Raw genomic sequence first — 15,353 nt, 5'->3', positions numbered from 1 at the left:
GAAAAGGTTATAAAGCCATTTTTAAAGCTTTGGGACTCCAGCCAACCACAGTGAGAGCCATTATCCACGTATGGCAAATACATGGAACAGTGGTGAACCTTCCCAGGAGAGGCCGGCCAACCAAAATGACCCCAAGAGCGCAGAGATGACTCATCCAAGAGGTCACAAAAGGCCCCACAACAACATCCAAAGAACTGCAGGCCTCACTCGCCTCAGTTAAAAGAATAGTTAGGATTTTTTGTCATGAAATTTTAAGACATCCCCATCAGCAGTGTACTACAGCAACAGTGACTTACCCCCCCCAATCGGTCCCGTGAGTCCAGTTCTGGTCGGAGATCCGTGGCGAGGAACGTAGTTCCGCTTAGTTCAAAAGAGTAATACGTTTGCACAAAAATGCCTCCTCAGAAAAATCAGACCTCACAAAACGCTTGGCGTTATATTTTTCATGTGTACAGTATGTGATGAAGATGCTCGCATCTTCTTCCGCTGTGGAACACAGTTTTGAAAATTGGTACTACTTTTGCTGTGCTTTATGCTGCACAACACACCGTAATGATTTATTCTATTAATACAGAAGCATTCTTTATTATTCTTGGAAGTAGTAGCAGTGGCATCGTTGATTCTTATTATTCGTCGACTGTTGATGGAGAATTCGAACGCTCTTTAAAGCGCAGTACTGTGAGTGGCTGCCAGAGGGAGCTCCTCGCTATAATGCAGTACAAAACAGAGATTTGGAGAGGAGACGAGAGGGTTGAGGGAGGGGGGCGAGGATGATGATCGCACGAGTGTAAGGGATGTGGGAGGGGGCTCGCTTGTGGAGGGTGGGGGGTGCAGAGCGAGCAGAATAGTGTGCACTTCCAATGCGAGCAGAGAGGAGACCAGCAAGAAGAAGAAGGAAGGAGGAAAGGAAGAAAGATGATGATTGTATTTCCTCAGCAACAAAAACAGTAAATTAATCTTCTTTGCCCTCTCATGAGTCTTCTGGGAAAATTCCTGCAGGAGTTAATGGTGCCAACGTGCACGCGCTCGGCTGAACCATGCCACCTTTGTGGATCCTAACTTTGGTCCTCACTTTGAGGCCAGGTGAGCTCAACACACACACACGCGCGCGCGCACACACACACACACGTACACATCTACAAAGTTTATTTTCTTCTTGTTTTCTTTTGTCTTTGGGAAGTGCGCGTGCACGTGGCGCTGGAGAAGCATGGAGGTGCTGTGCGTGATGTGGTTTTGGGTTGCGCGTGACCTTCGCGCGCGAATGGCTGGTTGTGCACGCGCACAGCCTCGTTTGCTTTAACTGGAGTCACACTGGATTCATTTGATGAGAGAACACACACATGCACACGCAGACACACACATCCATTAGCATGCAGGTAGAGTGGTGTGCTCTTGCCACCTCTGCAAATGGATGTGCAATGAATGTGAGAGTCTTTGTGTGTGCGCGTGTGTGAGCACACGCACTGAGGAAGGCAGCCGACAGATGTGATTAATGGAGGTGGCGTGATGCACTTTAATTGTGTATGTGTGTGTGTGTGTGTGTGTGTGTGTGTGTCTGTGTACCTGGCTGACCACCTGGGTCCGCGGCGCCGCCAGCTAACGGTGTGGCGGTCCGCAGACGGTGATATGCAGCGACAGCTCGGAGACGGCGGCGTTGTCTTTGTTGTTGACGTCTTCACACAGTGAGTTTGAGGCCAAAGTAGGAAGATAGATGCAATGTTAGTGAGGGACGTGTTTAACAGAAGAAACAAAGATCAAGAAGGAAGATCAGAGTTCAGCTGTGCTCAAACCAACTCTGGTGATGGTGACGTTCGTCTGGTGAATCATCAGAATTACTAAATAAAGCAGGACGACACGGCCTGGAGAGGACATGTCCTTTAATCCCATCATAAAAATGCAATCAGCCCTCATGCACTTTTTTATTTTACTTTGGTCCAGAGGATGAGAGGATAGAAATCCAAGTGCGACCACAGCCTAAGATCTACAAAGGTGCTGGACAATGAAAAACTGTTCCAAATATAAGACAGCCCAAGAACAGGGTAATAATGGACCTGATAGCACACATGTGTTTCAAACCAAGACCTGAGTTTTTAGTCAAGACGGAGATTCAAACAAGATTTTAGCCAGTTTGACAACGTTCCAGAGGGACAGAACTGGCCAAAACCGGCCTCTGAGGCCTTCTACGTTATCATGTCATATTGTCCGAAAGACATACAACAATACTGTACCACATTGACACGAATATAAGCCGATTTTTCTTTTTCTTACTAAAAAAAATCATGTTTTGAATATCAGTGAAATAACAAAACTCAACTCAACTGGCTGCTCTCAATTTGAAGGAGCAGCGGCTCTACTTTGAGCTCCCCCTGGATGACCAAGCTTCGCACCCGATCTCTTAGATGCAGCCACCCTAAGTAGGAAACACATTTCGCCCGCTTGTATGTGCGATGTCATTGTTTAAGTCACTTAACGAAAGCTCATGACCGTAGGTGAGGGTACGAACATAGATCGCCCCGTAAATTGAGAGCTTTGCCAGCTCTCTCTTCACCACGACACTCAGGTACAGCGACCACATTACTGTAGACGCGGCGCCGATCCGCCCGTCACTCTCACACGGCAACCTTCCTTCACTCATCGACAACACCCCGAGATACTTGAACTCCTCTCGATGTCAAGAGCCCAAATATAAGACGACCTGTCTTTTTCAGCCTCAGGACAAAATGCTGTCTTGTTATTGGGTCAAGACAGTACAGTCGTCCCTCACAATGTCATGGTTCGATTATCGCTCCTTCGCACCTCCTTTTTCAGAAATGAATTCATTAATAAACTTCTATTTCAAAACATATTAAAATACAAGTGATATGTAGTATTGTAGTAGTATTGTAGTGATCACTAGGCGGTGGCAATGACACAAAACACTGAGACATTACCTTATCTTCTACCTTAACACTGCATGAAGTCAGCCATGGCATGTCAGACTTGATAGAGTGAAAAAAGTTGTCTTCCCATTTCGTGTGGAAGTAGTAAAATTTAGGCTTCTTACGTTTAGAAGAAATTAATTCGAGGCTAACTCATTAGCTCGCTAGCTTGCTCACTAGCCGCCGTCTCGATTCCCTGCACCTTAAAAGTTGTGCAATGTGTTGTAAACAATGAATAATTGGAGTGAAAAGGTGGCTATAGGGGTGTTATTTCATGTCTACAGGGCTCTAATGTTAAAAACTGTTATGTTTCGTAGGACAGGAGCGAGTTCTTCCTGTCCTGTGCTTTTATTTTGGCGAGCTGTACTTCCTGCGTGGTGGCGGAGACAGCCGCTTCACGCCTGGTGGCCGGACAGCTGAGGTCAATTGTCATTTGCGGCAGTTAAAAGGCCAGCGCCGTCTTATGTGCGGCGCTGGTTCATTGCCATTGCGACTCATGTTTCTCGTCTCCTAATTAGTGCTGTCACTTGAACTATCTACTTACCTGGACTACCTGCACTTTCTCTCACAGAGCCTTTTCTCTGTTGCCTTTTTGTTTGCTCCTGTTTTACACTATTAAGAACCTTTATTTGTGCACTCCATCACCTCGTCTCTGCACACTGGGGGTAACAAAAAACCATATTGAGAAAGTCATAAACTGGTTTTCTGTGCTCTAACTACAGTACGAAGATATTCCATTTATAACATTGAATCCTATGTCGCGGAAATTCATTTATCACAGTTGGGTCTGGAACCAATTAAGTGCTACAAAGAAGGGCCGACTGTAATCTTTTTCAAAAATGAAATAATTGGTGGATGTCCTATTTCTCAGCTGATGGACATTCAGCAGTCATTTAATGATTTCATTGATTGGCGTCATCAGTTTCCTTCTTGCTAACAACCTTTGAGACACTTCTTTTTCCCAACGTTTATCTTTGTCCTCGAGTCACTTTTGTGTGTATGTGTGTGACAGGAAGAAAGGCTCTGACTCGCTTTTGGGGAGCGGTGTCTTCAGGCGCCACCTGGTATCGATGTATAAAGCTCTAAACCACCAAATACAAGACTACCAACCCGTGTTTTTAGGATTTCGAAATGCCGTCTTATAATTGGGTCAAGAATGAGTGTGGGCGCCACTCAAAATTACCGCTAAGTATGAAGAAGGCTTAGCTGGACTCTGTTATGTTCTGTGAGTATTGGATTGCATTTCCAGTGTTAAAATATCTGATCTGTACCCTTTTAGACCTCCTTGTGTTAAGGTACCAAGCTCATTTGAAGGGTACCTAAAGGGGTGGCGGAAGACACAGTGCATGTTGTTGATTGAACGTCATTTCCAGAACGTCCCATTGTGGAAATGACTATTCTTTGGCCACCAATCAACACTAGCTCCGCCCCAAGAGGTACGCTACCACTGTTCTTGGCACCCAAACTAGTGGAAACGTATTTTTTCCAACATGAGCTTCAGAAAAGTTTGTGGTCGCCGTGATTCTTTGCTGCAGAAATCCTCTGGTATGTCATAGCGTGTGACACCAGAGGATGCAAGCAGCTACATCACTTTGGTTAGTTCTCATGTTGTCATGGCAACCACCTGTTGTTTGCAGCCTGGAGGCAAACATGAGCTGACCGCTGGCCTTGTCCACGAGATGGATGTCCCAATAAACACAAAAAAATACATGTTTGTCTTTATCTCAGGAATTTGGTATCTTAGGAGCCTCTCAGAGTGAAGAAGTCGGAGATTTATGTTGTGATTTAGTGACTTTCATCATCACCTCCTATTGTGGCTGCCATGCAGTGGTCCTCAGCACCGCCAGAGGGAATAATATGTTCCTCCTCTGTCTTTAACCGGAGGCGATAAAAGGCCGGAATCACCCTTCTCTTTTTTAGAAGTTGACTTAAGGATGCGAGGAGAGCCTCAAAGGATCTCCCCATCACAAACCCATGGAGTACACAAAGCGCATCAAAGTGCTTGTGAAGATTCATGTCAACAAACAGGCCGGCAGAGAGAGAGAAAGCAGTATCATCTTTCTCTCTCTCTTGCTTTAAAGTATTTGCTTGCCGTCTGAGCGCCTCGTGCTCGCTGAGGTGAGCCAGAGCCACTGAACGGACCGCCCACGTAAAAATCCATTCAGACACAACTTGAGGAATTACAATGAGGAGTTGTTAAATCAATCGGATCCTTTACGAGATCACTATCAGCAGCTTTTTCCCCTTTTTGTTTCTGCCCTGCATAGTGAGTGTGTGTGTGTGTGTGTGTGTGTGTGTGTGTTTAGCACTTGTAATGCAGCGCCAGAAACAGTGGCGTGTCCGCAAGGAAGCAAGTGCTCCATTTTTTTTGTTTTGTTCCGTCGATGCAGTCTGTTATGATACGCATACATATGTTTGTCTCACAACTCTTATTGTGGCGTTTTTGCATTCAGTTCATTAATGTGAGTTTCCTTCCAGGTGATGCCTTCACTGCCTCCTTCATTTGTTTGCACTGCCTTCACAGGCTGCCATCAGGCTACTGACACGTCCAAGGGAAACTATGCAATTTTGTTTCCTTCAAAAAGTCCTGAATTGCTTTTCCCTGTGACTCAAGCCAGAAGTCAAACAGAAGTTTAGAATACTGTAGAAAAGATTGGTGAAACGTTGCTGACCAGAATCTACCATGAAAACGTGAATGTAAATGCACAGCTAAGTGCTGCAAAACTGATGGAGCTTCGCATTTTCGATGGATAATGACCCCGAAACCTCTGGGAAAGCAACTCAGGACTTTTTGAAGGCAAAGACATTGAATATTGTCCAAGTCTTAAGCTCAAATGAATAGCATGTTTTGCACACACTGAAGGCAAAAGGGAAGCCACGAACAAGCAGCAAGTGAAGCAGGCTGCAGTGAAAGCATCTCTCTAATAGTCGACTTTGACAACGATACGCACCTTTTCTAGAACGTTCTCGACTGTTGTTTTGTTATTTGTTCAGCCTAACGATGGCTTCCTTCACTTGCATTGCGTTCTCGTTGTACTTCATGACAGCTCAGTGCCACAATGTTAAGTAAACCTCACTCCCTGATGCCTCAAGCGCCGCACTGGTCAGTGGGTTGGGAACTTCCTGGCTAGCGTGCTTGACTCTCAGTCATGTTGTGTGGACGCGGGCTGGATCAACTCTCAACTCTGGAGTCTCATCAGCTTTCAGTCGTTGACTCACACCTGTGTTTCCGAAATTGCGACGCCGCACAAACGTAAAAGCTGGTAACACTTTAGGAATACATGATAATACAAGTAACTTGTAGAGCATATACAGTATGTACCACCATTGAAAAAGTCCATGTTTATGTCTTTGCTTCACTGATAATGTTTTTTCGCATTTGTTTGGCGGTCCTCGAACACACCATAGTTGCTGTGAGACACGCTAGCTCCTTGACTCCCATTCATCTGTTCTATCATCATCACTATCATTTATTAGTGGTGCGTACCTATACAGTTCATTATTGAAAGTGTGTTGAATAAGTGTGTGAGGCATATTTAGCATTTAGCTTGTTAGCTTCCGTTGCTAGTGAACAATGGCAATTGAAGAGAGAAGGGCAGGGTTCTGGAGCTGAATCTAATCTAATAATTAGAATAGTCACTTTCAATGCAAATATTGATCCGAAATCAGGGAACAACAAAGCCAAGCTAGCAGGAGGTTTTGGAGGGGAGGAGTGAGCTGTGTGTTAAAAATAGACACGACACTGGTAGGCATGGAAGGGAACTCCTGCAAAAAGCAGGGATCCACTGTATGTAGAAGAACACGACGAGAATAATGTGGCAAGTTGAAGACAATCAAGTTTTTTGCTTTGATCTGTTTGGTAATGCGTAGCGTGCGATGTTATATTTAAAGCATTTATCCTCAAAAAGCATAACCGTTATCTCTGGACCAATTGAATTAAGTGGCGTACACGCGAGCGTGTCATTGCATTTGAAGTCGTCTTACCATGGAAGACAGTCGCGGCTAACGAACAAACTTTGTAACATTTCATCAGCCGTCTTGCAGAAAGGCAACATGTAACACTCCTAATCTTCATTTTCCACACCCCGCACGGCCGCTATCGTTCACTGGAACTCAACATTTAGCACCTTGCAGTCAGTCCCACGGAGGCCTTATTTCCCTTATCTGTAATTGAACTTGTGGAAGCCAACCATTTCATTCCGTCACGACATCGTTTTTTTTCTACCCCCCCCATTCCCCCTTTTTTTGAAGAAATCTTGTCGCCCACCTCCCTTCACTTCCTTTTGGTGGTTCTAAATGGCGATGGATGACGCGATTAGATATGATGAGGACCGGGATTCATCACCGCCCACCCTGTGTTTGCGGATGTTAGTGCGTTTTAACATGACGTTGATGACTATCAGGAGGGGACAGCTTGGCTTGTCAACACCCGATGAAGCGAGGTGAAGGGGGTTCTGGGAACGAAGAGTATGGTGGATTGGTGACACTATCTCCCCTTGGTGACGCCTGATACAGGGGCGGCCCCCAGGGGTGGCAGAGAAAGGCGGGTTGGGGGGGTCCAGGTAGTTTTTGGTGTCACACATTTGTGATTGTGTTAAATTTGTTAAACGCTAACCTTGAACCCCTTAAGGTTTTTTGGTGTGTAATCCACCTTGCAGGGTTCATGGTGTGTGTGCATGTGATGGAGGAAGCAGAAGGCGAGCGTCTGTGTTGTGGGGAAAAAAAAGATAATTTCTTTCCTCTTCTTTTAAATAACTCTGTTTCCATAGCAACCATGCAACCAGCCGCTGGAGGAGAGGGGAAAGTGGGGGTGTACCACAGGGAGAGAGCGGGAGACAGCGTTACCGTAGCAACGGAAGACGACTTGAAGGAAATTTGTAGGAAGGCTATCAGAGACGTACTTTTTGACTGCAGTTAAAATTAATTAAATGGGCGAGAGTTAATTGAAAATGTAATTAGTTTCTTAGTCAGAACATGTCATTGCCTGTCGCATGTTGTCAGTCGCCTGCAGGACTCCCGTTAAGTCATCAGCGTGAAAGACAAATAAGCCATGAATCGATTAAACGTCAGCCTTAACGAGCTTGTGGACTTTGATAGGACTCATGACTCCATAACGGCCCTTCTTTCAGAACTCTTGTCATCAAAATTATAGCTGAACCTGTAAACCCATAGGAAATACTGTAATGTGAAGGGGATTCGTCCATTCCAGGGTCAAACTGACGCCATTTTAAAGCCTTTATGAACTGTACAGGCGATGTTTTAAGTGTTTTAAGTGACAGTCCTAACTGTCATACATTTTACAATTTACATTTTGCACTGTTGGATCTTAAGGAGGTTCTAAGTAGAGCTTCAAAATTCAAAAATTCTTTGAGTATGCAATTTATTGCAAAAAAGCATTAAACCTAAACTGGCTGTTCATCAGCTGATCAAAAGTTTAAGACCATAGCTCAAAACCCCCCCGGAGCCCCCCCAAAATAGAATAGAATTTCCAAAAAAGTACTGAGTAGTAATGAGTAGTTGTGCCATTCTTGTTATTCGCCTCGAAAATTGGTTTGGGCATGCTTGATGCCAGTGTTTCCAGGAGGCTAGTGGGAACGTTGCTCCAGGTGGTGAAGATGGCTTCATGGAGGGCATCCACTGTCTGGAACTGATGTCCATTTGTGTAAACTTCTCTTGCCATCCATCCCCAAATGTTCTCAACTGGATTTAGATCAGGGGAGCATGCAGGATGGTCCAAAAGAGTGGGGTTATTCCTCTGGAAGAAGTCCTTTGTCAGGCGGGCATTGTGAACTGCTTGCATCTGTCAGGATGCTATATTACTTCCAAGACGTTACTTGCACAATACCACCTTCAATTACTTGTCGCAGGTGGCTGAGTCTGCTTTTATTCAGCACCAAAATGAGGCACAGAAATGATAATATATCTCTTTTTGACCACATTGTCATTTAATAACAAGTATATTGCACAACACATGAACCAATGTTGTAGTAGCATTGAGGAGTCAACATTAATAATGCTGATGGGTTCATTGTGAACAACAGTACGTCAAGTGGAACATGTTTGACTTTCACACCAACACAGCAACATTTTAAAGCCCATGCAGAGCTTGATACTGACCACGCATGATACTTCAAATGCAGCTACTGGCATCTTGCAGGGTTGATAAAAAAAAAACATCAAGAGTTTGCCTACAGCCATCATGGTTACTTGCTTTTGTAGACAAGCACCCGGCGACTTATGGCGACTGAACAGTGGTGTTAATTGGCGTGTTCACAGTAAAGTAAAAATACAGAGCAGGCAGCAGCCTCCTTTTGTTACCCGACCTTTTTAGTCAAGTAGTACGTTGTGACTAGTGCAAAAGTACAAAATTTTGCACTATTTGACGCAAACCTACATTTAAATTGATGCTCGTTTTAAATTACGGTGTTCCCTCGTTTATCGTGTATATGTTTTAAGGCTGTTTTAAGGCTGTAAAACACTTAATGCACTTTTCTCAGACAGGCAATAACATTTTCTGACATTTCTCTCTTGTTTAAACACTCTCAAAAAAGTTCAAGCCTTAGTTTGAATTTTAAAGATCAACCTTAATGATCAACACAAGGAAGTATTAAGTCACTCACGCATATTTCACTCCTGTGACTGTGCCTTTTCATCCTGGTGCCGTTCCGCTGTACTGTAGTGTTTTTGTATTCTTGTTAAGACATATTGCTGCAGAGGTACCTAAGATTCATTTAGGTAGCAAGCAAGCAAGCTAGCGATGACACAGGAGACATGGCAGGACGGCACAAAGGAGATTAATTGACAATGGTCTACAGCCAATCAGGACTCAGAGAGAGGGAAGAGATAGACACTCAATTTCCCACAATACAATTCTTCTTAAAGGGCCAGTCTCGGCCTGTAACAGCATTCATACGTTGTCATTTTAAAAAAAAGTAGCACTAAAACAATTCTGCGAAACAGCGAATCTGCGAAAGGTGAACCGCGATAGAGCGAGGGAACGCTGTAATACAAATGCATGGAAAATGAATTGTGTCATAATATATATTTTTAGTTCAAAATAACACAATTAACCAAATAGCGTAGGTGAAGCCAACTTGCAGCACTATTAAAGCTACTTTGACAAAAAGAAAGGAGAGGAGATCTATTTGTGTTTTATGCGACTAGCAACATTTAAATTGCACTTTATTTTCAAAGCATTTACAAATCTCCACTTAGTGTGCTCATTTGTCATTCAATACAGGCCTTATGTTTGAATAGAACATTTATAAAATACTGTAGTGTTTTCAACAAAGATGTTGGAGACACCGAGCTAAACCACAAATGAAGACCTTGGAGTTCAAATGCAGTGTTTAATTGTCTTCATGGATATGTGGTGAAAATTGTAATGACAGAAAATAAACTCCATCTCAACACAAACTACTTCAAGCTTATTCAATAACATTTTGGCAAAGAAAGCATTGATATCCAAATCCATCTAAATAAACTATAATGTAATTAAACTTATGGCATTCGTGTGTGATAATTCAACGTGGATGGCATCTAACTCAGTCTCATACAGTCTCTTGCAAGCAATCTTTTTCACTGGCAAAAACCGGAAGTACGTCATCGGGAACGGGAAGTACATTTTAGCAATACTATTGAACCATGAATTATTAATCTAAACAACTTCTAATCACTTTTAACAACATAGAAATATTTTTAGGATTACTTATTTAGACCCATGAACTTATTTATTGAGAAAAATGACATAAGGAGAGCACACTCTCCGCCTGGCCTCAATGAGGCCACTATAATTAACAAACATTATACATTCAGTCCTTTTGCATGAGAAGAATAACTTCAGTAACTAGCAGCATAAATGTCTTTACAGAGCCTTTATCCGATGCCTCCACGTCTTCCTTACTTGGTGGTCTTTGCCTGGGAATGTGGCAGTGCCCCTCGCCATGGGCCAACTGTTACGTGTGACCTGCTTGTCTTTAAGCAGAACTAGGTCACCAACCTGTGTCTGTGGGATACAGTCCATTTCTGTAGTGTGGGCAAATACTCTAGCCTCCAGTGTGTCCAGAACCGATTGGCAAGAGCCGGGACCCATCTCCACTGCTTGGTAGAAAGGTCCAGGAAGCCTCCGGGTGGGAGTAGAGAGCAAGACTTTTGTGTGATTAGGGGGATAGGGGCTCTGATGATTATGATGGCTGTAATTTCGGCCATGAGTGTGCACAACACTTTGTGAGTCAGTTGTACTTTATTTTGTAGCAGCGTAGAGTGTAGGATCTCCCAAGATCCTCCCATGTGAGAGGTGTGTGTCGGATTGAATTCCCAGCTGCAACCTTGGTCTTTTAGGTACCTGTCCATTCCTAGTTCCTTTGAAGTGCCAACGAAATTGGTGCCACGATCAGAGAGCAGCTGTTTGGCAGGGTCTCCTAGTGCAAAGAAGCGGTGAAAGGTGTTTATGCAGCTGGACGTGTCTCGAGATTCAGTTACCTTGACATGTACAACTCTCGCGCTCATGCAGGTAAACATGATGGCCCACAACTTATTTTCAGCTTGTCCGCACCGGTACGCCTTGTTGTTATAGTCCAAGGCCTGAAGAGATCGAGACCGACGTAAGTGACAGGTGGACGTGCTCTGAGGCGTTCGGGTGGTAGATCCACCACACTTTGTTGTTCTTTGTTTTCAACGTAGTTTGCAGCATGTAATACGTTTGTGGATTACTGAGTTGACTAGTCGTTTGCCACCTAAAGCCAAAGCCCTGCATCTCTGATTGCTCCTTATGTCAGGTGACGACCTTGGTGCTTTCCTAGCTCGAGGTGGTTACGAGTAAAGCAGAGGGGACACATGAGAATTACTGGGCTTTCTTCAAAGTTCTCAATCTCTGAGTGTCTGAGTCAACCTCCAACAGAAATGAGACCAGTTGGTAAGATTGGACTGAGCTTTTGCAGGGGGCTCTGTCTTGGGATAAGCTTGCTGGCATTAAGGGCAGAAAGTTCTCTGTCAAAGTGGGCCCATTGTGTCTTTTTGAGGATGACATTTTTTGTCTGACCCATCACCTCTGGTGTACGAAGCAGGTGGCATTTGTGCCAGCCTTTGCATTTACTGTTGGGGTTAGTGCCATTGAAGGATTTTGCAATGTGGATGAGATTTGCTATTGCGCTGAATAAGGACTTGTAGGTGGAAAAGTGCTCAAAGCGTTTACTGCCGAGTACTTGGAGGTAAGTGGCGCAAGGTTTGACTTGTGGCCTAATTTCGGAGTCTTTGTCTGGTTCAATCAAGTGAAACATTCCACTTACTTGTGTTGTCGCTGCAGAAGGATGTTGGATGAAGGATGGTCCAGTGAGCCATGTGTACTTTTGGAGTTGAGCTGCTGACCTTGATGCATGGTCTGCTGGGTTGTGGACTGGCGGATGCGCTGTACTCTATTGTGGACATACTGTATGTGTGGAATATCTTTGACTCGTTACAGATGTAGCCCAGTACTACTTTGTCAGTACCAGTACCAGTACTGGTCTGTCTGTATAAAAGCGCACTGCATCAAAACGTAAGTCCAGCTGATCCTGAATGAGATCAGCCATTTTTACTGCCAAGATGGCTTTGCACAATTCAAATCTTGGCATTGTAGGTTCTGGCAGGGGAGCAAGCTTTGCCTTGTCCATTATGAATCCAGTCTGTACTTTGCCATCTGTTTGAACCACACTAAGGTAGGCCACAGCTCCTATTGCCTTGGTTGAAGCATCTGAAAATAGACAAAGTTCTTTGTGCGTTGCTTTACTTGTGGTGGTAGATGTGGAGGTTCTAAGAACATGTACTTCTTTTAAGTTCTGAAGGGAATCTTTCCATGTTTCCCATTTGCTTTGTTTTTCCTCTGTAAGAGGTGTGTCCCAATCTGAACCTTCTGAAGTGAGCTCTCTGAGTAGAGCTCTTCCTCGTGTAACGGATGCCAGCCTGTGAGGCTGTGCAAGTGTACGTTGGTAAACCTCACTCCCTCTGCCTTAAGAGCTGTGCTGAACACGCGGTCGACAGGCTGGGCTTTTGGCTGTGTGGTCAGCACTCTCGCCTCCCATTACGAAGGTCCTGTTCTCGAGCCCCGGTGCGGGCGGTGCGAAACAGGACGAGCTACACTCGGATTGTGACAGGTGCTAATAGGCCCAATGAATCAAAGACACTATTAATGGAAGACAGTACACTGCGCAGTGTTCGCGGTGGCTACTGAGTAGGTGAATGTGTCTGTCTTTACTTCCCAAATGAGGTCAAGACTTTGCTGTGATTGTGTTTCTACACCACCTAGATCTAAGTCTTTAACAAGCGGTGCGCAATCTTAGGGGCGAAAGGCCTGCATAATTGCCTGTGAGTTAGAAGCAAATGTATGCAGGCACATGTTGTATTCGGCAAGTGAAGCCTGTGTTCTTTGGAGCAAGTCTATAGTCTCAACCGTCGAGATCAAGCCATCATCCACATAAAAGTTCCTCTCCAAAAATGTTACTGTACCTGCTCTATAATCTTTTGCACCTGCTGTGATGGCCTTGTGCAGTCTGTAAACAGCAACAGCAGGAGACGGTGAGTTTCCAAATACATGGACTTTCATGCGATAGTCAATAACTTCCTTGTTTACATCATTGTCCCTATGCTACAGAAAACAGAGGAAGTTACGGTGGACCTCACGCACCATACAAACAATGGAACATTTGCTGTTTGTCTGCCATGACAGCTATGCTCTCTGTCCGAAAGCGGAGAAGAACTCCTATGAGTGTATTATTTAGATCGGGACCAGTAAGGAGGACATTGTTAAGTGAGACACCAGAGTACTGGGCGCTAGAATCAAAAACAACCCTGATTTGGATGGGCTTTTGTGGTTGGTAAACGGCAAATGTTGGAAGACAGCAGCACTTTTATTCTTTGGTGAACTACTCAACATCAGCTGGCGAGCTACTGCTAGCATGCACGCTGTCTGTTTGCAATCCCTGTGATAGCGTCACTATCTTAAAGCTGGACACACTACGGGTTTATGTTGAACAACTTAGACACACAACTAGTGTTTTGAAGACAATGCATAAGTATTACAATGATAACAAGAGAGCAAGATAAGTGACACTTTAAAAAGTAAGTTAGCACGTACCCGATGAATGTGATAGCCACTTGTAGCTCACCCGTGGGACAAAAACGAGCTAGCTTTCTCCAACAGACTCCTCCAGTTCTGTTCCCACAGTAAGCGCTACAGGACTTCATTTATTCCACACGCCATACAACTCTACAATACTGTACCTCACCTGCCTATAAAAGATAATTCACAACATTATTGCGCTTTGTATAAAGTGTAAATTTACTTGCATTTACCATATTTCTACATACTATTTGTAAATATGCTAATCTTGTTTACCTTATACTCTTTTGTTCTTTTGATTTCTCTTATATTATTTTTATTTCATTATATTTTATTCATATTGCATTGCAATTTATTTAATAGTGTTTGTCTTTTTTTCTTCAATTGAGCAACTGTCACCAAGCAATTTCCCTTGGGGATCAATAAAGTCTGTCTAAGTCTAAGTCAAGCTAGCTGCTGCCAGAGAGGAAGTGAGAGCGAGGCAAAATGTGTAAACAAAGATGCGAGAAAGTCGAATGAGATTGAAACGTGAGTCATCACATACGCTGGCATAGATAAGCTTAGCCTGTTCCAAGCTGTTGTCAATTGACTCCACATTTTACACACTATTTTTTATTCTCACAATAATAAGAAACAAAGTGAACATCAACACGAGACGGGTCACACACACACACGCAAGTGCCAACGAGGCAGAGAGGAGAATCCAGTGCATGTTTATTAAAATAAAGTGCAGTAGTCACATTTTTATAATATTTTAAATTGTTTTCAAAGTAATTGTGGTCAACGTGTACAAATCATAATGTACATGTGTATCTACAGTGGTGTGAAGTGTGAAGTGTTTGATCTGAAACGTATAAGTGTGACAAACATACAAAAAAATAAGAAATCAGGAAGGGGGCAAACACTTTTTCACACCACTGTATATAGCATATATATATATCCATTTATACAATATATTACTTTAACATTGTTTAAAAAAAAACAAAACGGTTTTATTTTGCCGTGGCGGTGCGCCACGATCAATTACATGTAGCAGAAACCCTGCTCAGTGCAAGTCATTAACGCTTCCTGCCTGGTTTCTTAAAAGCCGTCTTTGGTGCGATGTAGCACACTTTGCAGCTGCAGAGAGGAATGAATGTTTGGGAACAAAAGGTTTTGGGAGAGATTTTCCTCACTATTCCCCGTACACACACTTAATCCCCTGTAATTAGTTTTCTTGTTTGAGCAGGAATATCCCTCTCTCTCTCCTTCCCTGGGTGAGTCGCAAGATAAAAACGCAGACAAAAACGTCTCTGGTGGATCTTCCTGCCTTGTAAACAGTCTTTCTGAAGCACGGTTAT

General features: G+C 43.7%; 1 protein-coding gene across 3 annotated transcripts in view; it reads left to right on the top strand.

Annotated features, from left to right (window-relative positions):
- The first annotated feature begins 869 nt into the window (after nucleotides 1–869).
- kirrel1b (kirre like nephrin family adhesion molecule 1b) overlaps nucleotides 870–15,353 on the top strand; it is a 107,201-nt gene continuing 92,717 nt past the window's right edge. For all 3 annotated transcript variants that reach the window (XM_054760560.1, XM_054760570.1, XM_054760551.1), the window contains exon 1: nucleotides 870–1,083. In XM_054760560.1, coding sequence (XP_054616535.1) covers nucleotides 1,038–1,083 — 46 coding nt within the window. In that variant the 5' untranslated portion in view covers nucleotides 870–1,037. The remainder of the gene's footprint in view (nucleotides 1,084–15,353) is intronic.

This window comes from Dunckerocampus dactyliophorus, chromosome 2 (assembly GCF_027744805.1).
Source record: "Dunckerocampus dactyliophorus isolate RoL2022-P2 chromosome 2, RoL_Ddac_1.1, whole genome shotgun sequence".
In the NCBI taxonomy this organism is placed as follows: domain Eukaryota; kingdom Metazoa; phylum Chordata; class Actinopteri; order Syngnathiformes; family Syngnathidae; genus Dunckerocampus; species Dunckerocampus dactyliophorus.
This window is presented reverse-complemented; position numbering and strand designations above follow the sequence as displayed.